Source organism: Eptesicus fuscus, chromosome 20 (assembly GCF_027574615.1).
Source record: "Eptesicus fuscus isolate TK198812 chromosome 20, DD_ASM_mEF_20220401, whole genome shotgun sequence".
Taxonomy (NCBI): domain Eukaryota; kingdom Metazoa; phylum Chordata; class Mammalia; order Chiroptera; family Vespertilionidae; genus Eptesicus; species Eptesicus fuscus.
In genome coordinates, this window is record NC_072492.1 from 19,896,966 (window position 1) to 19,920,232 (window position 23,267).

The following is a 23,267-nucleotide window of genomic DNA, read 5'->3' on the forward strand; positions in this document are numbered from 1 at the left end:
CAATGGTCTGAAGTTAACATTTTTTAAATTAAAAATCAGTTTATGATGGGCGGTCCTGTCTTAGGCTGGCATCTCACCTGGGAAGATAAACAATTTATTTGGACTGTAATGCGTCAGGGATATACAGAAAGTCCCACCTATTTCTCCCAGATATTAAACGCTGATTTAAATTTCCTAGACTTTCCACTCTAATCCAGTATGTAGATGATTTATGTTCTGGGAGGACATTACTAGACTCTCAAAAGGACACAACTTACCTACTGCAGCAGCTAGCTATAAAAGGACGTAAGGTCTCAAAGGATAAGGTTCAATTTTGCTCACCTCAAGTAAAATGCTTTGTCCATCTCGTATCTAAAGGTGGGCTACTGATTAACCCTGAGAGACTTAGAGGAACCCTACCTTTCCCTCTTCCAAAAACAAGAAAGCAGCTTAGAGGATTCCTGGGGTTGACTGGATATTGTAGAAATCGGGTTCCAAACTTTTCATTGATAGCCCAACCTCTATATGCCCCATTGAAGTCAGACAAACCCAATCCAATTCAATGGAGCCCTGCAGGGAAGCAAGCTCTAGAGGCTCTCAAGGAAGTACTGTCTAAAGCTCCTGCTCTGGGGCATCCAAACTATAAACTTCCCTTCTTCCTTTTCACACATGAAATTAATGGAAATGCTTTAGGAGTTCTAACTCAGAAACATGGAGATCACAATAGACCAGTGGTCGGCAAACTCATTAGTCAACAAAGCCAAACATCAACAGTACAACGACTGAAATTTCTTTTGAGAGCCAAATTTTTTAAACTTAAACTTCTTCTAACGCCACTTCTTCAAATAGACTCACCCAGGCTGTGGTATTTTGTGGAAGAGCCACACTCAAGGGGTCAAAGAGTCACATGTGGCTCGCAAGCCGCGGTTTGTCGACCACTGGTTTATACGATTGAGTCACAGTGGGTGCCCCTTGGAGGGCTGTTGACCAGCCTTCCCTGCACTCATATGTCTGAGCCCATCTTCCTGCACATGAGTTGGACACATGAGACCTGTTGCTGTTCCTGGAGCCAGAACTTCAGTGTCTTTTCTCCCCTGAAAAGACAGCTGGAGGGAGGAGGGGGTCTGCCCCAGAGGCCTCATCATCCTCTGGGAAACCTAAATGGGACCTTTTCCATCCTGGCTGTTTTCCAGGCAGCTACTGAGTCAGGGACAAGCAGCTGCCCCCCTACTCCCTCAGCCAGGCCCTCACCTACTTCCTGGACATCACCACGCCCCCAACCCAGCTGCTCCTCTGAAAGCTGGCTCAGCTGCTGCTCCGAAGGCTGGCTCAGCTGGCCACAGAAGAACCAGAGAGGCAGAGGCTAGAGACCCTGTGCCAGGTGAAGTTCGGGGCTGCTGGGTGAGGCAGTGGCAGGGGCCTGGAGTTGGGGGAAACCAGACCTCAGAGCTGGCCTTTCACCTCCAAGTGGGATCCACCCTGGCTGTCCAAAGCAAGACTTGTCAAAGTCAGGTGGGAAGTCAGGCATCCTGTCCCATCCCGTTTCTAGGCACAATTGTGTTGAATAAACTGTATTTCTCTGAGTGTCTGCAGGATGCAACCTAAGTCCCCGTCCTCAGAAATTAGCTAGAAAAACAGAGACACTATGTCTTGTCTTTGTATTTTCAAAACCTGGGACAAGCCTGGGGCATAGAAAGTGTTGGGGGATGGATGGTGTAGCTGAATGGATAAATGGGCATTGTGACAGATGGGTAGTTGAATTAATAAATTAATAAGAGAATGCATTAACTCACCTGCAACTTGTTAGGTCCAAGTCTTTGCAAAAGGCACTGGATGTCATTATTACATCATCATAATTGCTAATTATCACAATTCCAGACACCTCCACGGCCATTATGCTCACTAACTTGGCTCACATTTTCCCACTTAATTCTCACAACATGATGCTATTCTCATTTCACAGAGATTGTGTATGGGGACAAGATCCTACAACTCTAAAACAAGCACCCAGTCATAGCATCCAGTCAAGATTTCTACCCAGGTATGTATGATTCCAAATGAGATTATAATTAAAATTTGGCTCCTGCTCCAAAATTGCTGACAAGTGTGATCAATGCAACTCACTGACCTGAATCTTTCCAGGACAGGAAGTATCTCCTGGTAGTCTTAGCACCCTGGACAGCACCTGGTCCTTCAAAGTGTTGAAGGAGGGAATGCATGAGTCAGCTTCCTCATCTGTGAGGTGGGCAAAGTACTAAACAGGATACTTGCAGGGATGAAATGAGAATTCAAGGCCGTGAAGCCGGCCCTCTGGTGGCCACCCTTGTAACTGCAGCCTGCTGGGTCTTGCAGGGCTCCAGAGAGGCCACATGACCCTGGTGTTAGGGTGCTGGCACCCAGACTTGGACTACCTATTGTTACAGAATTTAGCAGGTGACTGAACAATACACAGGAGTACCGGAGATACAGGAAAATCCCATTTATTTTCAGATGTTTGGCATGTACTAGTACAGTGACTCAGGGGAGACTGTTTCTCTCCAAATACTGAGCAAACCAGTATGGAGGAAGCTTTCCCTTTATACCCTTTTGGTTTCTTTGTCCCCCAAATATGGAACTTCCAGACCTTTCAGGGCTTTGTAAGAAGCCCCGTGTATTGAAATGGGCGCCGTGAGACCACACCTAAAGGCCTGGCCTGGTGCCACCGTTGATAACCCCCTCTGGGGGTTGTGTATTGTTCATGGTTTATGGCCTCTGTAAAATGGGAGTACTTAGGTAAACAGGTCTTGTCAGATCAGATAATTAAGGAAGGGGCAGTGACTAGACTATAAGTTAACAGGAATGTGCATTAAGGATATATAGTCAAGCTGCTAGCACCACCTGCCGCCCCCTACCCCCCTCCAATGTCTTATTTTCCTTATCACGATAAGGGGGGAGATGTTGGAGATGGCCCGGAAGGGGCTGCTGCATGGGGTACACACAGCCTATTCTCGCCTGCCTGGCCAGCCCAAGGTAATGGGGCAACTGGGAGGAGCATTAAAAGCACAGACTATGGTGGGTGCCCTGGCTCCCCACACACACGCCCCTCACGTCTCTGAGCCTTCATCTGCTCAGCTCTAAAATGTAGGCACTTACACTGTCAGAGCGATGCTGGGAAGCTCTTCCATTCACTCTTCCAGGAGAAGAGACAGGCCCTGAGACCTTCAGGACTAAGTCAGGGCCACATGGTGGGTTAATCCCTGGGGCACAGCCGGCGAAAGGTCCTCTCCCAGATACACAACTGCATGAGAAGAGGTGGTCCAGGCCGGCTCTTTGCACAACCACAGCCAGGCTGGAGGATGGCCACTGCTCCCACCATGACCCCTTGTGCTTAGGGAGTTGGGACAGACTCTTGGCGCCTCCAAATGAGCTTGTCCTATGAGGGATCTTCCCAGAGCCAGTGCTCCGTGCCCCATCACTGGGAGCCGGGATTGACTTCTGGACTTGAATGTCACTAGGGAGCCAGGGCTGTGTGCCCTGCTCTGCATCCAGTGGAGAGCCCACAGCAGTCTGCACTGCGAGAATCCCTTTCTGGGCTGAAGGGACTGAGCCATGTTTCCTGCTCTCAGTGGGAGCCAGGAAGGCACTCATCCAGGGCTAAGTGGGGACTGGCAAAATCTGGCTCCCAGCTTGGGTTTGGCGTCTGATTCATTGGCTCCCCGGCCTCCCTACTCAGATGGGGTGATGGGGGGCGGGCGAAGAGGACATGCCAACCTACAGGGTCCCAGCAGATCATCAGAACAACGGTGGTCAAGGACACGGTCACCTGGACCAGTGATTCTCATGCTTTCATACACGCAACCTCCTGAGATCTCCTTCCAGTGTAGACTCTGATGCAGGTCTGTGGCTGGGCCCAGATTCTGCATTTGTAACAAGCTCCCAGGTGCTGTAGAACTGCTGGTCCCAGGACTACACTTTAGACAGCGCCCTGGTCCTGGGGCCCAGGATTCTTCATGGGATTAGCAGGATGTGGGCACGGACCTGGGTCCCTCGGCACTCGCCCAAGGGCTGGCAGAACCCCACACACTGAGACACTTTCCCCAGCACACTAACCCCTAATGCCGGGGGGCCCACAGTGGAACAACACACACAAGCCTCTCTTCTGAGTCAGCTTCTCCTGACTCCAGCTGCCATCTCCTCCCACTGGGACAAGGGGCTTTGAGGAGCCGGCTCTGCCATCAGCACTCCTGGCCCTGTCCTGGCCCTCCAGGCTCTGGCCCACCTCAGAAGCTTGGGGCTGTTTCCTGGGTTCACCTCTGTTATCAGGCTTCCTGGCAGAGATTCTGTCCATAAAGCCCGAGGCCGGCTGCTTTCTCCCACACCTGGTAGGATTTTGGGGGACCCACTGAGAGCAGAAATGGATCTGCACCCCCAACCCGATCAAAGTGACCCTATGCTCTCTCCTTGGCCAGGACGCCCTGATCCCAGACACCAGCATGTCTCCAAACATAGTGAATAAACCGCCGTGGGTATGTACTAACCCCGAGTTTTCTTTTTCTCTTTATTTGAAGGGCACTGGGAAAGGGGGGCGTCCAGCTGGAAAAGGTGTTGTCAGGTGGTGGAGACCAGCAGGTGTCAATCAGGGGAAGGGGTGGTACAGGGTGCAAGGAAAGGTTAAAGGTTGGAGAAAGAGGAGGGGCTGAGGAGACACACCGCCTCCCAGGGGAGTGGCCCAATGGTGGCTGGAGCCTGAGGGGGACTGGAATGGAGGGTGGGGATGGGGCCAAGAGGTAGATGAGGGGTAGGCCCAGCCTGGGAGCTTGGGAAGGCCCAGGACGCTCCCTTTCTGCTGAGGGGACTGAATATGGGCTTCAGCCTGCACTGACCCCTCCCCCATCATCAGAAGGTAGGATTTGGACAGCTGGAGCCCCAGTCAGAGGAAAGCATCCAAGCCAGCTGCCTTCTCCACTCCCGGATGGCTGCAGCCAGAAGCAGGGCAGACAAGGGCCTGGTCTCTCCAGAAAAGCCCCAGATCCAAGAAGGGCTGGGAGGGCGGGGTCAGCGGCAGGGACGGGGAAGGTGGAGGGAAGAGCAGATGCAGACAGCAGCGTGCTCCAGCCCGAGGTCCCTGGGCCAGAACCCCGCCTATGTCTGCACCAGGGTCAGCTGGACATCGCCTCCCACCTCCAGGTTGTTGATGGCGGGCAGGTTCGTCAGGCGGTGGTTGTAGTCAAATAGGTGCTGACCGTCCACAGCCACCTTGAGGCAGTGACCTTCACACTTGATCCACACCTGGACAGACGGGCGTGTCATTTGCACTCCACTTGGAAGGCCCTCAAACCTGAATGCCAACTGCTGTCCACTACCTCCTCCTTGCCTTCCTCAAGCATTAATTAAGCCCGATCCTCGCCTCCAGGGCAGTCACCCTGAAGGACTCGCTCTCCATCAACATGTCCTTCTTCCTGTCCTTCTCCATATTCTGTCTCCCTGGCAGAGAGTGCCCTTCCCCCAGGCTCTGCAGTCCGCACACCTGCCCACATGGATAGCTGCTATGCCCCCTCAGGACTCACCCCCTCTGGCAAGCCTTCCCTGCCTTTGGTGACCTGACCCCTTTCTAGTCAAGTCAGGAGCCCCCTCAGGTCACGTCTCCCTCTCCCATCCTCACTCTCCCACTGGGGGCAGGGAGTCTGGCTTGTGTCCCCCATCTTCCTAGTACCCAGCACACTGAAGTGCTCCCCGCCTACACTTCTGCAGCGGCCACCTGCTAACGGTGTTGAGTCTCTTTCACCCAAACATTCTCTCCACAAGGCAGCCAGAGCTGCAAAATGCCATCATCCCCATCGCTATGCCTAACACTCGCAGCACACGTCACCAAGTGTCATTTCACTCTCACTTCTCTGAGATCAATATTGCTATTAGCGCCATTTCTGAGATAAGGAAACGGAGGCCCAGAGCCCTGGAGTCACATGCTCAGAAGTCACACAGCTGTCTATAAACCAAAGTAAATTGCTCTCTGGCTCCAAACCTACCAACGCACTGTATTGTAACCCAAGCTCCTTCCCATGGCCCTCAAGGCCCTACATCGGTCATTGTCAATCCTGGGTGAGGAGCGTTGGGCTTATTTTAAAATACGGATGCCCAGGCTCACCCTCTCGCTGGCTTGGGCAGGGCCAGGAATTTATTTTTCTTTTTTAAGCTCTCCAGGTGGTCTGTAATGAGGGTTGAGAACGCCTGCTCTGTGATCCTGGCCTCCAGCCTCACCACCCTCTCGGTTCCTGGACAGGCCCCGCCCAGGACTCTCCCTTTTGCAATAATAGCTGCTCCCTCTGCAGCCTGCTGGGAACCTCAGATCTTTGTGGGGTGAACTCCTTCTATCACTGAGGTCTCCAGTGCACTGTGGCCTCTGAGAGCTGTCCCCATCTAAGGCAGCGGGGTCCCTGTCCAGGCCTTACTGTACCCCTTTATTCTCTGTTGCTTGGGCACAGCACCTGTTGTGATCTGCAGTGACCCTCCCCCACCAAAACTCTAAACTTCCAGGCAGGACCTGGTCTGGCTGCTTCACTGCTACCCTCCAACACCTGGGCTCCTTCCTGCCCCAAGTGGGCCTGGATGGCAGAGCTGACAAATAATTGTTGAATGACTGAGTGTCTGAGTGAGTGACTGAGTGAGTGACTGACTGACTGAGTGAATGACTGAGTGAGTGAGTGAGTGACTGAGTGAGTGACTGACTGACTGAGTGAATGACTGATTGAGTGACTGACTGAGTGACTGACTGAGTGAGTGAGTGAATAAATGAATGACCTCATTCTTGGGTTCCATCTGGCACTTATCGGCTGTGTGACCTCAGGCAAAGAACCCATACTTGAGAGTTTTTCCCTCTGTAAACAGCAGATTCCACCCCCTATTTTATATGGGGCAGCAATAGTAAAACCATAATAACAATATTTGTTGGGCCCAACCCTCACCCAAGAGGCCTCAGCCCCCATCTTGTTCAAGGGGCCCCCAGACACCCTCCACCCTCACCCCCTGGAGCTCCAGGCTGGGCACCTTACCAAGAAGGCCTGGCCTCGGACAAAGGGCATATTCCGGGTCAGGCCACGCTCCTCAGGCCCCCAACAGTTGTTTGTCTGCGTATTGCGGACCACGGCGTACTCATCGAAACGGGGGTTCATGTGGAAGGCGATGTCATTCCCGGAGCGCAGGTTGATGTGGAACCTGGGGGTGGGCAGCTCACCTGGATCTCTGCCCACTGAGCGCTGGGCCCCAGCCCCTCCCAGATCTGGGGGATGGGGGCCAGAATGACCTTGGGGTATCTCTCCTCCCCGAGAGCCCAGGCTTACCTCTGAGCATAGGGCAGGACGGTGCCTGAAATGGTGATGCCCTTGGAGGGGTACAGCCCCCCAGGGATGCTGGTGAAGAACGGTATTGGCTGTCGGGAGGAGAGGGGCAGGTCAGCCAGCGGCAGCCAGAGAGGCCACCGCTGTCGGGGGAACTCTCTGCCAATGTCCATGAATTTGGACTGTCACCTGAGTTTGACAACTGTGTGCGAGCGTCATATATTTTCAAGAAAGAATAGTGATAGCCCACAATTAGGTTTGGTTCAGTGGATAGAGCGTCGGCCTGCAGACGGAATGAATGGTCCCAGGTTTGATTCAGGTCAAGGGCACATGCCCAGGTTGTGGGCTCAGTCCCCAGTAGAGGGCGTGCAGGAGGCAGCCTATCAATGATTCTCTCTCATCATTGATGTTTCTATCTCTCCTTCTCCCTTCCTCTCTCTGAAATCAATAAAAATATATTTTAAAAAATAAATTTAACAACAACAACAAAAAGAATTGTGATAGCTTTACTTGCTTAGCAAATAAGAAAAATTTCCCAGTGTTCCTCAAATTTATGAGCTTAAACTGCCACGAAAAGTCCTAGCCGGTTTGGCTCAGTGGATAGAGCATCGGCCTTCGGACTGAAGGGTCCCTGGTTTGATTCCTGTCAAGGGCATGTACCTTGATTGCAGGCTCCTCCCCAGCTTGGGCCCTGCTCAGGGCACATGAAGGAGGCCAATCGATGTTTCTCTCATATCAATATTTCTCTCTGTCTTTCCCTCTCTCTTTCACTCTAAAAGTCAGTGGAAAAATATCCTCGGGTGAGGATTAAAAATAAGTAAGTAAGTAAACTGCCACGAAGAGAACTTTGCTGGACACAAAAGGATGCTTGGGCTGAGAAGAGGCCGTATAACACGCTTGTGATGAAGGGGCCCCTTAGGAGGTGAAAGCTCCTTTCAACCGTCTTCTGATTTCCCCGGATGTTTGAAGAAGGTCAGCTCACCGCAGGGCTGCTTTTAACTTTGTGAGCTACCCCTCGCCTCCCCGCTGCCCTGCACAAAGGGAACTGTGCCCTCCCTGAGAAATCACTTACGTAGCTGGGGCTGGGGTACGCTGTCGGGGGCATTACGGGATTCTGTTGAAAAGAGACCAGGAAATTCAGTGTGGGATTGCACCTGCACCCAGGACTCCACGCACTCTAGAGGGGTTGCTCCAGTATGAGGCTTCTGCCCCTGGATTCTCCCATTCGCCTTCCCTCTCCTGTCAGCCTTGGTGCAACTTCCTGCCATTGTCCCAGACCCCATCCTGGCCACCTGCCCTCAGCCCCTCCGCAGGCAGCTCCCCTAACTCCAGGGCTCCCGGCCGACTTGTACCAGCAGGAGGGAGCGGGGTTGTGCGCTGACGGAGCTTGCAGACTTACAGGGAACATCTGTCCAGGGGTGCTCTGCACTGTGTGGACCACAGTTTGAGTCTGGAAGAAAGAAATGGGGTTTTTAACCTGCTCTCACCAGCGCGAAGACCGCCATCTGCCACCAGAGGGCACCACTGAACACACACCCTCCCAGCAGCTGCAGGTGGGGCATCCTCTGAGGAGCCCAGACCAGACTCTGAAAATTGCCTGTTGGCCCATCTTCCTTCTCAGGGGAATTTATCATAGTTTCACTTTGCAGGAAGAAGTAAATGTGGGCCATCGTGTCCACAGAATGGCAGGGGCTTGGGCAATTCAGCTTGTTTCCCAATTCACCAGCCCAGCCAACCACCCCTGCCCCCCTTCATACCCCACCCCCACCCCCACCTCGGTCAGAAGGGTGGCCCAGGGGTCAGGCCTCAGCTGTGCCAGTCACCCTGTGGCAGAGGCCTAATGCCTGGCCCTGCCTCCTCCTTTTAACCCACAGGAAGAACCAACATGAAGAGTTTCCAAAGAGAGAGCAAGAGACTTACAATGGGAGCCGCGGTGGCTTGCCAATAACTTGGAGGCTGAAGGGGGCGAAAAATAAAAATGGTGGTTAATATTGGTGCCACTGGACGGGGAGATGACAGGGAAATGCTGGTCAGAAATGCCTCCCAGACTCACGCTTGCTTCCTTCCTGCTCCCAAGCAAGCCTCCCTGAGCCTGTGGTGCCCAGATGCTCACCCACCATCCAGGTAACTATGGTTACAAACAGGGAGGGGCGGGTGGAGGAGAGGGGACATCCCGCCGGCTCCTCTAGAGAGCGAGGAGGATGTGTCTGACATAGAACATACAGCTCACCTCAGCTCCCAGAGGCAAAACCATTACTTGCTGTGTCCTATTTTGCCTGTCCCGGTATCAAGGGATCAAATACAAAATGGTGCCCAGTTGGGTCTGGGTGTATCAGCATACCCTGTTCGCCCAAGGCCATGGCCAAAGTCGGGCTGCCCTGCAAAGGCTTCCTGGAGCTCCACCATCCTAAAGTCAGTGTGGCAGGTGGCAGGGGCCCACCAGGCAGCGTGATGGGCCACGGGAAGCTGGGTAGGGGACACCCTTGCCCTTGCCCCCACTGCTCAAGTGGCCAAGGAAGGGCCAGGCCCTGCTCCTGTTCCTGCCCGAGGCTCCTCCCCACCCAGCAGACTGGTCTGCTTTCCCTGACTGGTCTCCCCTTCTACTGACTGTGCAAACCACACCCCTCATTCATTGATCCAGTCCCTACTGCACTCCAGGCACTGTGCAAAGTGCTGGGATACACAAAGGGACAAGTCACAAATCCAAGCTCACGGGTTCAGGCAAGGACGGGTGGAGTGACGGAGACAGACATGTAAATACAGTTACAACAGGACATGGTGCCTGGCGTGCAGAGTTGTGAAATGTCCATTGAGACAGGGAGGGGCTGGGGCATCCAGCAACTTGCCAGGCAGGGAAGATGCCCCTGAGGAACCACATTTCAGCAGAGCATTGAAGGGCAGTTAGGGGTTGGCTGGGTGAGGTGGCAAAGGGTCCTTTTGGCCCCAGGACAGCAGATGCAAAAGCGTGGTGGCCGGAAGGAGCCTGGAGTTAGCAGTGGAGGCTCTTTGTGGGTGAGGTGGGAGGCCGGCAGGTGGGCTGGGCAAGACTGGGGAGGATTCTGCTCCTCCAGTTGGGGGACTGGAGCTCTATTGAGCCGGGACCTTTTGGGTTTTTAAGTAGGGAGAGGATGAGATCACCTTTGCTTATGGGAAGGTCACTGTGGCAGTGAGCGGGGGTGAGGAGTTGAGGGGGGGAGGGGTGAGGAGTCAGGTGGCCTAGTCCAAGGCAGTGGCTTCAGGAAAGAGAGGCCTTGGTGCACTGGAGGGATATTAAGGAAGGGAGGGGAGAATGGAGGACGCCTCCCAGATCTGGGGCCTGGGTGCCTGGTGGGTGGAGATAGGGAACCCTGGGTGGGCATCGGAGGGCCTGTAGGCCCTGCCACCTCCTCACTGGAATAGCTTCTCTCTCAGACTCCTGTCCTTCCTGCTCAGCCTCTCAGGGTCTCCATGGTGAACTCACTTTTGGTTTGCGCCCCTTGGGTCTGGGTGCGAAACGGGCAGGCTGGGAGAATTGCATCCCGGAGAAAGCAGGCTGGACAGGGACTGCACGGGTGTTCTGTTAAAACAAAGGGGCCATGGGGTGAAGAGAAGCGTTAAGAAGCCAGGGAAGAGTGGAAAGGCAGGGGCCTGGATGAGAGGGAGGAAGCCAAGCAGGTGGGGACAGGGTAGGCAAGAGACTTGGGTAGGGAGGGAATAGGAGAGGTGAGGACCAAAGAGAGAGGAGCTCATATTTGCTGCGGGCCTACTGTGTGCTTTTCCCACCTCAGGAGCACACTCAAACACCAAAGTGGAAATAACATCTCTAATCCAGGCGCCTGGGGCCCTGAGGGAAAGTGGGCCAGGCCTACCCCAATCTTCCCTGTTTTCACAAAAAGGGAGACATTCAGATTTCCATGTGATATCACCTGACCTGGAAAATGTTTGTAAAATGCACATGAAATTTACCATCGTCAATATTTTAGAGTGCATGGCCGAGGGGCATTGTGTGGTGCAGCCATCACCAGCACTCAGCTCCACAACGCACACCTGCTCCTGACCTTGTAGATCTTGGCAACACATTCAAAAGGTGGAAAACACAGAGAGGGTCCAGGAGACCCTGGTGTGGCCCGTGTGGGCCATTACATGACCGCTGACATGTATCCCCTCATGGCGCCCACACAATACCTCCAGAGGAGGCAGTGACTCTGCCCCTTGCACAGATGGGGAAACTGAGGCTGGGAGAGGCAGACTCGCTTGTCTGAGATCCCACAGCTGATGACAATGGCAGAGCTGGGATCTGAGCTAGATTCAGTGTGATTCCCAAGCTGGGTTCTTTGGGGGAACCACATGGCTTTCTAATGAGGGTGGGGGTCCTTAGTGACAGACAAGAGGGGAAGGAGTCAGGGAGGCTGAGGCAGGTGCTCTGGACAGAGACAGTGACACGGGACAGAGGTGGCAGGAGGTATGTCCTCAGAGCCATCTGGGTGAGAAATTAGCTGGAACCTTTGGCTCCACCCAAAGGGGCTAGGCATGGTAGATTGGCCCCTGGCCCCAGCCCCTGGGACAGGTGCCATTTGGACAATCTGACCTGGAAGCTGATGTGTGTCAGCCCCACAGCGCCGTTGACAGAGATGTTGTCCACGCGGTGGAAGGGCACGCGGTGTGTGTAGTTGGTAAAGAAGTTTCCATTCACCATCACCTGTCAACAGGAGCACATAGTCCAGGAGAGGGGACACAGACCAGGGCAGGGAGCACACCTGAGCACTAGGACCCCTGCTTCTAGAAATTAAGGCCTTTCCCGTTTTCACCTCCATGCCCTGTAGGTGGGGGCCCAGGCTTCAGGCTGCTCCAGGTACAGGAACACACATGTGGTCCCAAATGCAGCCAAACCCAGTCACCACTTGGTTCTAGTTTTGGCTTCTGAGTTCTTGTTTGTTTCTTGCTCTAGGTTTGTCTTTCTCAGCTCACCTGGGATGCCATTTCAATATGAGCATTTCAATGGCATAAAGTGCTCATGGGAGCAGAGGAGAGGGGACCTCAGGTTGCACACTGAGGGCCTGGGAGCGCCCATTCACACAGAGAAGCACAGACACAGCCATCCCTCTCCCCGGGCCCAGCAGCCCTGCTCTGCCTGCAAGCGCAGTGACTCCACCCCGCAGCCCTGAGCCACCCCTGGGCCTGCAGAAGGGCTGCCACAGCATCACCAAGAACAGATGCTGTCAAGGACCTGGAGCGGACAAGGCTGCAGCAGAGGATGGGAGTCACCTGGGACCCGGGGCCAAAGAGCAGGTGGGGACTTATCAGCGCTTATTTCCTGGTAACAGAAGCAACAGGTGCTCTGCAGGTGCAGGTGTATAACCTCCTCTGATCTTTATAATGGCATTGCTTGGGTCATTATGTTAAAGCTTTTCTCTCCCTCATCAGTTTGGCTCAGCCTGCGGACTGAAGGGTCCCGGGTTCAATTCCAGTTAAGGGCACGTATGTTGGTTGCAGGCTCAATCTCTGTCCGGCCCTAGTCTGGGCGCATGTGGGAGCCAACCAATTGATGTGTCTCTCACATCGATGTTTCTCTCTCTCTCTCTCTCTCTCCCCTTCCCTCCAGTCTCTCTAAAAAAAAAATCAAAAAAAAAAAATCAATGGAAAAATATCTTCAAGTGAATATTAACGAAAAATAAATAAATAAATAAATAAAAGCTTTTCTCCAGGCCTCATAGAGCAGGTGTCAGTCAGCAGGAGGGAGAGGAGAATCCTGCTCACCTGGAATCCAGAGCTCTGCACCAGGAAGCGGATCTCAAAGGGAATGCCCATCTGGAAGGGCATATGCATCTTCCTCTCCTCCTTCTCCCAGCGTCCTTTCTGCTTGGTGTTACAGACCACATACCCGTTCTCTTCAAACCGAGGGTTGAAGTGGAAGGCAATGTCATTGTCACTGAAGCCGATCTGAAAGTTCACAGCGAACCTAGGTAGACGGAAATCAGACAGTGTTCTGGTTTATTGACAAAAGTAGGAGCAGGAGGGCCTGGGGCCTCTGACTTCCTTGTGTGTCTGGGAACTTTCCTACAACCTGCGTGGCAGGTGTGCACCCATCCCACTTTGCTGCCCTCCTTTTTGTTTACCTAATTTGCGCTTAGTGTGTTTTGTGTAATTATTGCATTTTGCCCTTTCCAGTGTGACTTTCCAGAAATAAGCAGGAACTGGGTAAAGAACAATATTGAATCTAGCCTCAGGAAGCATAGGTCTTAGAAACTGATCTCACATTTGTATGAAGATGCAAATCCAGGAATGTGCCCAGAAACAAGAGCCTCTCATGCCCAGTGGGCACTGGTTAGAGGCCAGCCCACGGCTGCTCAGTTGGGAAGGGAGAGAACAAATGGAGAGAACATGTAACATTGATGGAGTTTACCTGCGAAGACAGTGTCTAACAGGGGAGGCATGGGATGGATATGGGTTCTCCAGCTATGAGAACTTCCGGGATGTGTGTCTGTCCCTCTTCGGAGGTTGGTGTGTGTCCCACACATGAGGTGTGGAGTGGTGCCCTAAAGTCCAGGGCCTGGACCCTGACCCCAGCTGGTATCGTTTGTCATTTGGGGTGACCCTGAACCCCAAATACTACCCTCAAGTCTCCCACTGAGAGAGGCTGACTCCCTTCCTTTGGGGATGATTAGTGAGGTGGTGTTTAGGAAGTCCCCAAAGAAGTAAATTTTCATTCCTGTTTCTCTCCTTGGAAGGAAGCCCTCGCCTTCAAAACCTCCTTTGGGTAGAGATATGGCTCTAAGGCAGGGGTGAGGAACATCGGGCCCGCGGGCCATATAAGGCCTGTGAAATCATTTGTCTGGCCCTGCCAAGGCATTAGGGGTGAGTTCCTTCAATGTCTGACCAAATATAGCAGGCTAAACTTTAAGTTGATAATTCTGTATGGCCCTCAGATGATGTTATAAATACCAAATGGCCCTCGGCAGAAAAAATGTTCCCCACCCTGTTCTAAGGTGAGGGACAATCCAAGGAGCTGGGCTCACAAAAGGGCCACAATAAACATCTGTTCTGCTCTTTCCCAGACACATGGCCTGAAGCCAGCCCCAATCCGAGTTTTTCCCCGAGGCGTCACTGTCTACTCCAGCCTTCCCTTACTTCAGCATGAACGTGGTTCTCACCCTGCTTCTTGGGGTCACTCTGTTGTCCCCAGCTAATGCACAGCACTCAGGGAAGGCCCCCCACTTTCATGTCTTCTGCTTCCCCCACAGGGCCAGGCACTGTACCAAGCCCAGAGATGGCCCATTAGACATTCTATTGAATTCCTGCAGAGCCCATTTGGTGCCTCTGTGGAGGAGGCCGAGCTCTGGGGCCTCCTCAATACCAGCTCCCCCTGGGGGCCCTCAGCCAGCAGGGAAGTGCCCTGGTCCATGGCCCAGCCAGCCCTCCCTCTGGGGACACGAAAAGGAAAGGAGGCTCCCACTGATTCTGGAACCAGAAAACCGAGTCCAGATTCCTCTGAACAAGGAGGCTGTCATTTCTGAAATAGCTCTGGATGTATCTGTCCCTCTGTGGTCACCAGCTCCATTTCTCTGGTCCCTTGCAAACTCCTGCCCCAGGGGAGAGAGAGTGCAAAAGCGCCCATGGGAAGAAGTGGGGACAGTAGAATAGGAGGTAGGCAGAGGGAGAAGGAGAGAGAAGGGATGGAGGGTCAGAGGTGAGGGCTCAGCTTCCCCAATGGCAGGGTATAGGGCCATCTGGGAGCCTCACTCTCCTTGGCATCTCCTGGAGGCACTCAGGGCTCGGGGAGATGTCACAGGGTGAGTGTGCCTACGCCCACCTGGCAGGGAAGGCGATGGTGGAGAAAGTCAACTAGAATCTACAAGCCGAGATGAGGTAGGGCCGGGCCTGGGATGTGAAGGGATCCAGAAGGTCCCCAGGCCCCGTGCAAGGTGATGAAAGGACCACTGGGGACAAAAGACATCTGTGATTGAGACAGAGGCTTCCAAGAGAGGGCTGTGTGTGCAGAAGGGCTTCTGTGGGCACCGTGGGCTTCAGCAGGCAGCCACCAGGTGGGAGGGCCCCTCCCAAATCAGGCAAGAGCCCCTCACCTCCACACCACCTGGACCTCAGCACGGGCAGCCAGGGCTGGGCCAGCGTTAGAGGGGCTCGGCCTCTGAGAAGATGTGAAAGTCTTCCCTGAGCCCCAAAAGTCCCCTCTTGGGTGGGCGACAGTGCCGAGGAGATGTTTGTATTTTGAATTGCCTTAGAATGAACTTGAAACAGTAGAGATCTAATTACATTTGATGCCAAGTTTAAATATTTCCATATCAGCGAAATAGGGGCCACGGAGTAAGTGAAGGCCGTCATGGGAAGTAAGGAGGCGTTGTTTTAGCATCTCTGGGTCTTTGCGTGCAAAGTTCAATCCTAGACCATAAAGATCTGCCTCTGGGCTGGCCCGAGACTGTGAGCTCCCGCTCTCCCTGTGTCTATGGGGCGTCTACGTTAATGGTGTCCAGATGCTATTGGCAGAGGGCAGGGGTCCTCAGCAGTGCTGGCAGGGACCGGGCCCTACTCTCCAGCGTCCCCTGAGCCAGGCACAGGCAGCTTGGACAGTGTTGGGTGAGCCACTGAGCTGACAGGCGCCATGGTTTGCTAAGGGGCAAGGCTGGGGGAAACCACAGTTCCAGGTACCTGGTTCCACAGGCGTGAAGAGCCGTCCCATTGACAGTGATCTGCAGTCCGTCCTGGAGGCCCCCTTGGATGGTCCCAGAGAAGGGGACGACCTGCAGGGAGAAGAAGGCAGGCAGTTAGGGCCCTGCTCCTTCTGTCCGATCCCTCTGGCACTTGCTAGTGGCCGGCCTGGTGTGTCGGGCAATGTCTCAGGGGCCGGATTCAGCTGTGAACTGGGCATATGGAGTCTCAGTCTCATGGATCTTCCAGGCCTGTGAGGAATTGGACCTGAATCCGGGGAGTTACACGTTCCTTCTCAGACTGATAAGGAGACCACCAGGCTCTGAGACCGTATGACCAGGACTGGCCTCCCTTAGAAGGAAGTGACAGCTTTCCAGAGGAGGAAGTAGCATGAACATGGCCCTGAGAGGGGGAGGAACCAGGGTAGTGAGAGGGGCTCCTGGCAAAGGCCCCAGGGCCCTGGTTGAAACTCAGAAACCCAAGGGACCAAAGAGGCCAGCAGCCTATCCTAAAGGATAAACCTTCTGCTCCCCTGAGAAGGCCAAGAAGAAGGCAGCCTCCTGCCCACCCCACCACTGAACAGTGTGACCGTGACCTTTACCCTCTCAGCCACCTCAGGTAGCACCTGGTCCTGATGCTCTGCAGCCTCGGGGCAGCCTCCTCCTCTCCTGCTCCTGCTCCCCAGTCCCACCCCAGACCGTGGGCAACCTCCGAGGCCCTAGTGAGGTGTCTGCACGCCTCCTAGGCCCCAGAGAGCCCACTTTGTCAAAGGCCCTTCCCGGACCACTTGGAAGGAACAGTGGTTATGGTGAGGCTGCATCGTTTCAGAGCCAGGCATCATCCAGGTTTGGAGCCTAATTCTGCTGCTCGTTTCCTGAGTGACCTCAGGAAGCTTATGTAGCCTCTTTTGCCTCAGTTTCCTCATCCGTAACATAGGGATAAATCTTACCTTCTGGGTAAGATCAATGATTTAGTGAGAAAAGGGCTGGGGAAGAGACTGGCACTTAGTAGGTATCTCTACCACCCCCTTCTCTCTTGGTCTCTCTGAGCAAAATTCCAAAATTCGTTTCTTCTTGACTTTTAAGCTAACCTCGAGGATGCCTTTTATCTGATGTGCACTTAACCTGCATTAACCTAGGAGATAACTTGCAGCTCCTAGTCAATCCTCACATTTCTCTAGTAGTTAACGTCTTCTCTAACTTCTCCTTTAAGCCAACTCCCTACAGAAGTGAAATGCTTGTAGGAGTCAGGCAGGTGATGTGTATGAGGGAGATTGTCAGGTAGGGGGCAATAAGGAGTGGCAGAGTCTATGACAAAGTAGATGCCATCTCTCTCATTTAAAGGGACAGCGTCCTCTCAACTCTAACCTGGATGAATTAAGTAATTTAATTTCCTCACCTCTGCTGGGTCAGAGCTTGCTGTCAGCTCCTGGCCAGGCCCGGAGGCTGAGGACTCTTTCCTCCTCTTACTCTCTGGAGGGTCAGACGGCAGAGCCAGGCCCCCAGGCCAGAAAGGTCTCACTCCAGGGGCTGGTGGGAGCCTTTCAGGCAAAGAGGCTGCTGCCCCAAGGGTTCTGAGGTGCTTCTGGGGCCCATTTCCCTGGCTGTTCCCTGTTATCCTGGCAACAGCCCTGGCCATTGTCAGGGCCCCCTCTACAGATGAGGAAACAGCACAGAAGGTCTGGTAACGTGCCCAAAGCCACCCAGCTGGTCCATAAGAGAGTGGGTGTGGATCCCAGCACCCATGCTGTGAAGCCCACACAGGCTGCTTCTCAGGATGAAGCACAGACATCCTGGCTCCTGGATCCCTGAGGGCTCCGCAACCAAACAGGAAGTCCCGTCCTGCGTGTGGTTCCAGCTCCCTCCCTGGCCTCTGAGGAGGCTGGGCCAGATGCGGCCGGCGGGGCTTGGGCAAGGAATGGGGTGAGGCCCCCGAGGCAGACCCTCACGGTGTTCAGCTGGTCAGCAGAACAGCCAGGCTATGCTATCTTCCTAGCACACTTTGGAGGAAGAGGGAGGTGAACGCTGACTGATGGAAATCACTGGGTCACCGGGGAGAGAGTGACTCTGTGGGGTGGACGGGTGTGTCTGGCGCCTGTAGGGACTCCACCCACAGTCCTTTCTGTCTGACACCAAAGCCGTGGTTGGGTATTTTTGTTTGTTTGTTTTATCTGCGCCCAATGATATGTTTTTTAATTTTAGAGAGGAAAAGAGAGAGAGAAAGAGAAAGAGAGGGGGGGGGGGAGTGAGAGAGAGAGATCCATTCCCTCCGGAATGCACCCCGATAGGGGACCAATCCCACAACCTTTTGGTGATCAGGAGGACACTCCAACTAATGGAGCACCTGCCAGGGCACCAAGGCCCTGTTTGCGCTCTCTGCTGCCCCTGCGGGACTTCCCTCTGATTTGTATAATCACTGGTAGCTTTTGAACCCAAGGACAGAAAAGTACAAACCAGTCACCATGATAAGAAAGTGTCAGGGCCTAGAAGGAGGTCTGGGATCCCCCACCTTAATGAGCCTAAGGTGACAACTTCTGACCTTGAGCCTCACACCCGCCCTCTCCTCCCCACACACACTGAGGCACCAACGGGGTCTGGCCCACTTTCTGCAGCTCCATCTCCAGAGCCCTTTCAAGGTGAGCCCAGGGCCATGCCAGGGCCCCTGCCGAGGCGGTTGGAGTGCGAGGCCCAGGCAGCTCCCCCCTCAGGCTGTGCTGCCGCCCACCGCCTACCCCAGCCCCACCCAGGACGGGCCCTGTCATCCACCTCCCGGCCCTCGGGAAACTGCTTGCCGAGGCTGGGAGAGGCTTGCACGGGGCCGGTCCAAGGCTCAGTGACCTCCTGGGCCTGGGCTGCCACCTGCCTGCCTCCCCCATTACTGCTCTCCCGTGGGCACCTTCCCTCCTGGGTAAATCAAGGCACCTCCTTCTCCACCATCTGGGACCTCTGGTAAGTGGCCTCAACGTCTCTGAGCCTCAGGTTCTCATGGATGGCGTGGGGATAATACAGCTCAGGGTTTACACACGGCCACCCAGACAGGGCCCACACCTGAGGCCAAACGGTGGGAAAGGCTGCCCTTTGCATCCCGCACTGCAGGGCAGCCCTCCTCCCTCACTCCCCTGAGGGCCCCTCTGCACACACCCTGGACCTGCCCTTGATAGCTCACCCCCAGGGAGCAGACACCCCTCCGGAGGTCTTCCCTGCTGCCCAGACTCCTAATCATGCTCAACACTTCTAGATGCCCCACCTCGTGCCAGGCACCTTTCAAACACCCTAGATATGCTACCTCCATCCTTACCCCAATCCTGGGGGGCAACTCAAGGATTACCCCTATTTTACAGATGTGGAAACTGAGGCCCAGACAGGGAAAAGCAGCTTGCCTGAGGTCACCCAGCTAGGAAACGGCTGAACCCAGGGAGGCCATCTCCTAAGTCAGTGCCCAGGCCTGGCTGCTGGGCTCCCCAAGAAGCCCTGCTGACTTCCCCTTTCATTCCAACAAAGCCCTACTCTTCCAGTTCTGACCAGTTCCCTTCCGCCCTCACTACCCAGACAGGACAGACGCCCAGAGGGAGCTCAGCACCATCTGTGCAATGCACCACTGCGGGTGATTATCATCCCTCGGTACTGAGAGGCAGGTGAGACCGGCCTGGGGCAGAGGTTGTGTCAGGATTGCCCCATCGGGCATGTCAGCCCCCCATGCACCCTCTGCCACCCCAGTCTGGTTTCCTAGGAGACCCAGAGTGGCTTCCCTGGCAAGGCAGCCAGCTCAGCCCTGCAGCATGGCCTGTGCCGACAGCCTGAGAACTCACTGGGTTCACGAAGGGAGCCTGGACGCTGCTGGAGGCCATCTCTCCACCACGTCTGTGGTCACGGCTGCTCCTCACACAGCCAGGCAGTTCTCTTCCCGGAGAGGACTTCACTGTGAAACAGAAACCAAAGCTATTGGGCACTTATTCAATGGGGAGGAGCCAGGAGCAAGAGGAAGTGGGTCTAGAGAAAGGGAATGTTGACATGCTAGGGGAAAGGGCGAGGGTGGGACCCTGGAACAGGTAAGTAGATACTCCCACACCAGTGACCTTGATGTTTCTATCTCCCTCTCCCTTCCTCTCTGAAATCAATGAAGAACATATTTGAAAACCATCCGGATACTTCTTTTATGGCATCACAGAAATGAATTTAAATACGCATTCAGATAAACCGCGAGAGGTGGAGGTGCGGCTACGCTTACTCTCCAGGTTGTTCCTCCGTCACTTAAAGGCTCTGGGTACAAGGGTCTTTACCATGAAGCTGTAGTGCACTTCATTTATTAGGAATCAATCACATACAATACATACTTTTTATGCAGAAAGTGTTACTGTACTGTCACGCCCACTACTGAACAGATTCATTTCTTAAACCAGGTGATACAGAGTCCATGGAATTTCCGCAGGCCCTTCACTTGCCAGGGAACTTCTTGCTCAGCAGGTATATGCGAAGGTTTGCGTTCACTGTCACCTCACCAAACATTTTCCCTACCGCCAGGCCTCCACGTGGCATCTCACGTAAATCCTGAACGCGGAGCTGCACCGTTCCCATCTCAGCACCCAGGAACCTGGATTTGACGTCCAGCACGCCCACATCTTCAGTAGATAGGATCTCACAGTGACATTGTAAAACTGGTCTGTCTGCAGATGGTCGATGCCCAGCAGGACACTCTCCTCACCAGCTTTGCGGCTGTGACTTGACTCGCTTTGCCCTCTTCACCCACCTGGGCTCTCCAAGAAGGAGAGAAGTGCTGACTCATGCTACATCGCGGATGAGCCTGGAGGGCTCTACGCTAAGTGAAATAAGCCAGACACAAAAGACAAATACTGGATGGCTCCTCTCCTATGGGGTCCCTGGCACAGTCAAACTTATGGAAAAGGAAGGAGACGGGTGCTTTCCAGGCTTTGGGGGGAATGGGAAACAATTTGTTGTTAATAGCTACAGGTTTCAGTTTTGTAAGTTGAAAAAAGATTTGTGGATGGATGGAAGTGACATGTCAGAGAGGGAACAATTTTCCTCTACCTTATCATTAAATTGATGTGAGACAGATCAACAGGAGAAAAACCAAATACAATTTTGCATGTACAAGGGCTCCATAAGAATATGAGGCCCACAGGCAGTCAGACAGTTGAGGCTCATAGGCTGCCCTAAGGTCAGGGGAAGGGGAGGGGCCTGGGACTTCCCAGGGAAGGAAGACAATTCCCAGGGAGATGGGAAGAACAAACGTTTGATTAACCATGTTTGCCACGCCAGGCAGAGAAGTCTTTCTAGTATAAATAGAGGCCGTCTTTGGTAAGAGCTCTCTTCCTCCCTATCCCAATTCTCTTAAGCAGTTGGAGGGCAGAGGAGGTTTAAAAATTTTCCTGAGTTTTCTACGTCTTAAAAATAACCAGTTTAAATAATACATATGCCAAAGACACATAGTCCGAAATTAGGACTATGGCTAAAGCTATCGGGTGTTTCCTAAGGCGTTTCTGTGGAAACACAGGTTAACGCTGGGAGAAGACTGTGCACCCGCTCAGAGTCTGGAGTGAGCCAGTGAAGACGATGCCCAGCTGTCTGGCTCCAGCGTGTTTAGAGGGAGAGAGGGCAGGCACTGGCAATGCCGACAGCTGCTCTTAGTTTGCAGTGTGAATGTCTCTAGACACAAGGATAGTTTGAAAGAAACCTACCACTCCCCAAACTCAAGGAAATACAGTATCATCAAAGCATAACAAAGGCAGGAGGCGTAGCTCTCTCTCCCAGGAGGTGTGGGCAAAAGGGGCCACATGCTGACCTGACAAGCTCAGGGAAGGCCTACCTGGCGGCCTTGCAAGCTCAGAGACCTAAAGTAACCACAAAGCATGGATGGTCTGAAATTAAACTTTAACTAAAAGCAGTTATGGTGGGCAGTTTCGTCCTAGGCCGGTATCTTCACTGACAAGGCCAACCTTTATCGTAACTGAGCCTGTCTTTTTGCATCTATAGTAACATACTCTTGAAATGTCTAGATAACGTGTAACTTCCCTTTTTTTTTTTTTTTCCTGGACCCCTTGGGGCACAACCTAATGTGCCTGGGCTCTAGGACAGACACCACAAATTCCTTCATTGTTATCGTGTTAATTGTTCCTGCACCACCTAAATATGTGTCTATCATTTTACTTTTTATCCAGTTCCAGGGGTTTCCCCGCTTTGCTTTCTCTCACCTCTCTAGTCTATCACCAATGGATTTCATGTAACCCACCTATGTCCCTTTCCTTTTATCGCAATATATAAATACAGATGTAACCCGCCATTCTCCGGAGCATTATCTTAATTCATTGAGGTTCTGCTTCCTGGCATATGTCGACAGTTTGGCTCAGATAAACTCACAAAAATTCTTGACAGATTTCAATGGTTTTTTTATGTTAACACAGGGAAGTGCAGCGCTGATCAAGGGCCAGACAGGAGCAGAGACTGTGCTAAGCCTCTGGAGCCGCGGATGCTGGGGTGATGGCACAGCAGCTCTGGGTCCTGGCCCTCCTCCGGGCTTGGTGGGGACAAGTGAGGGCCTGTGGCCCCAGAGGCTGCACTTCTGTGCGTTGGAGCTGAGTCATCTGCTTGTAGACGAGACATCGCCTAAGGCTTAGCCCTTCCTTTGTTTTTGCTCCAAGAAATCTTGCCACCAGACCTCAAATCCTTCTCCGCTTGTATCCCTGATGTGTGTTTGCTGTGAGCCCGTGGAACAATCCTATTTCCTCCGGCAAAATAAGAACCAAGAGGTGAACCTGGGAATTGCCCCCTTCCCAACACGAGCCTAATCAGGACAGTAAGGTGCTGTTGTAAAGACAGACAAATAGATCGGACAGGATAGAAAGCCCTGAAATAGACCCACACTTATTTGTTCGATGGATTTTCAACAGAGGCACCAAAGCAATTCAATGTGGAGAGGCAATTCAAAGTAGCAAATGGCGTTACACAAGTTAGCTGTGTGTATGGGAAAAAAGAAACCTGGATCTATACCTCATGCCACACACAAAAAATAAACTAGAAATGGATCATAGATGTAAATGTAAAAGCTAAAACTGTAACGCTTTTAGCGGGGAAAGAAATAGGAGGCAATCTGTAACCTGAGGATAAGCAGGAACCATAAAAGACAAGGAACCATAAAAGACAAGGAAAGACAAAGGAACCATAAAAGACAAGGAAAGACAAAGTGGACTCCACAAAGTAAAAACTCCTGCGCATCAACCTGCTGAACTAGCTACAAGGACACAGACGGACAGCGCTGCCTGTTCGCAGGAATATGGAGCAGCTGGAACGCTCGCACGATGGTCCCGACAGTGCACAA

At 53.2% G+C, this 23,267-nt stretch overlaps 1 protein-coding gene across 3 annotated transcripts; it reads right to left on the reverse strand.

Annotated features, from left to right (window-relative positions):
• Positions 1–4,502: 4,502 nt before the first annotated feature.
• On the reverse strand, positions 4,503–19,840 carry LOC129147049 (galectin-9-like). 3 transcript variants are annotated; one of them, XM_054709200.1, is made up of 11 exons: positions 19,744–19,840; positions 15,936–16,027; positions 13,029–13,230; positions 11,860–11,970; positions 10,753–10,848; positions 9,213–9,248; positions 8,692–8,742; positions 8,365–8,406; positions 7,296–7,384; positions 7,008–7,170; positions 4,503–5,247 (listed from the first exon to the last, which is right to left on the reverse strand). In XM_054709200.1, the coding sequence occupies exons 1-11, from the start codon at positions 19,780–19,782 to the stop codon at positions 5,101–5,103; spliced, it is 1,068 nt and encodes a 355-aa protein (XP_054565175.1). In that variant the 5' UTR covers positions 19,783–19,840; the 3' UTR covers positions 4,503–5,100. The 3 variants fall into 3 exon arrangements, with proteins under 3 accessions (XP_054565175.1, XP_054565176.1, XP_054565177.1); XM_054709201.1 differs by lacking the exon at positions 10,753–10,848; XM_054709202.1 differs by lacking the exons at positions 7,008–7,170; positions 10,753–10,848 and having other exon boundaries at positions 5,169–5,247.
• Positions 19,841–23,267: the final 3,427 nt, after the last annotated feature.

Excerpts from the sequence above, each read along its gene's own strand:
- LOC129147049 (XM_054709200.1), bottom strand. The coding sequence starts at position 19,782 with ATGGCCTCCAGCAGCGTCCAGGCTCCCTTCGTGAACCCA. Across the intron at positions 13,231-15,935 it reads CTTCACGCCTGTGGAACCAG|GTTCGCTGTGAACTTTCAGA; the intron begins GTACCTGGAACT and ends CCGTCTACCTAG. Across the intron at positions 9,249-10,752 it reads CCAAGGGGCGCAAACCAAAA|CCTCCAAGTTATTGGCAAGC; the intron begins GTGAGTTCACCA and ends CGCCCCCTTCAG.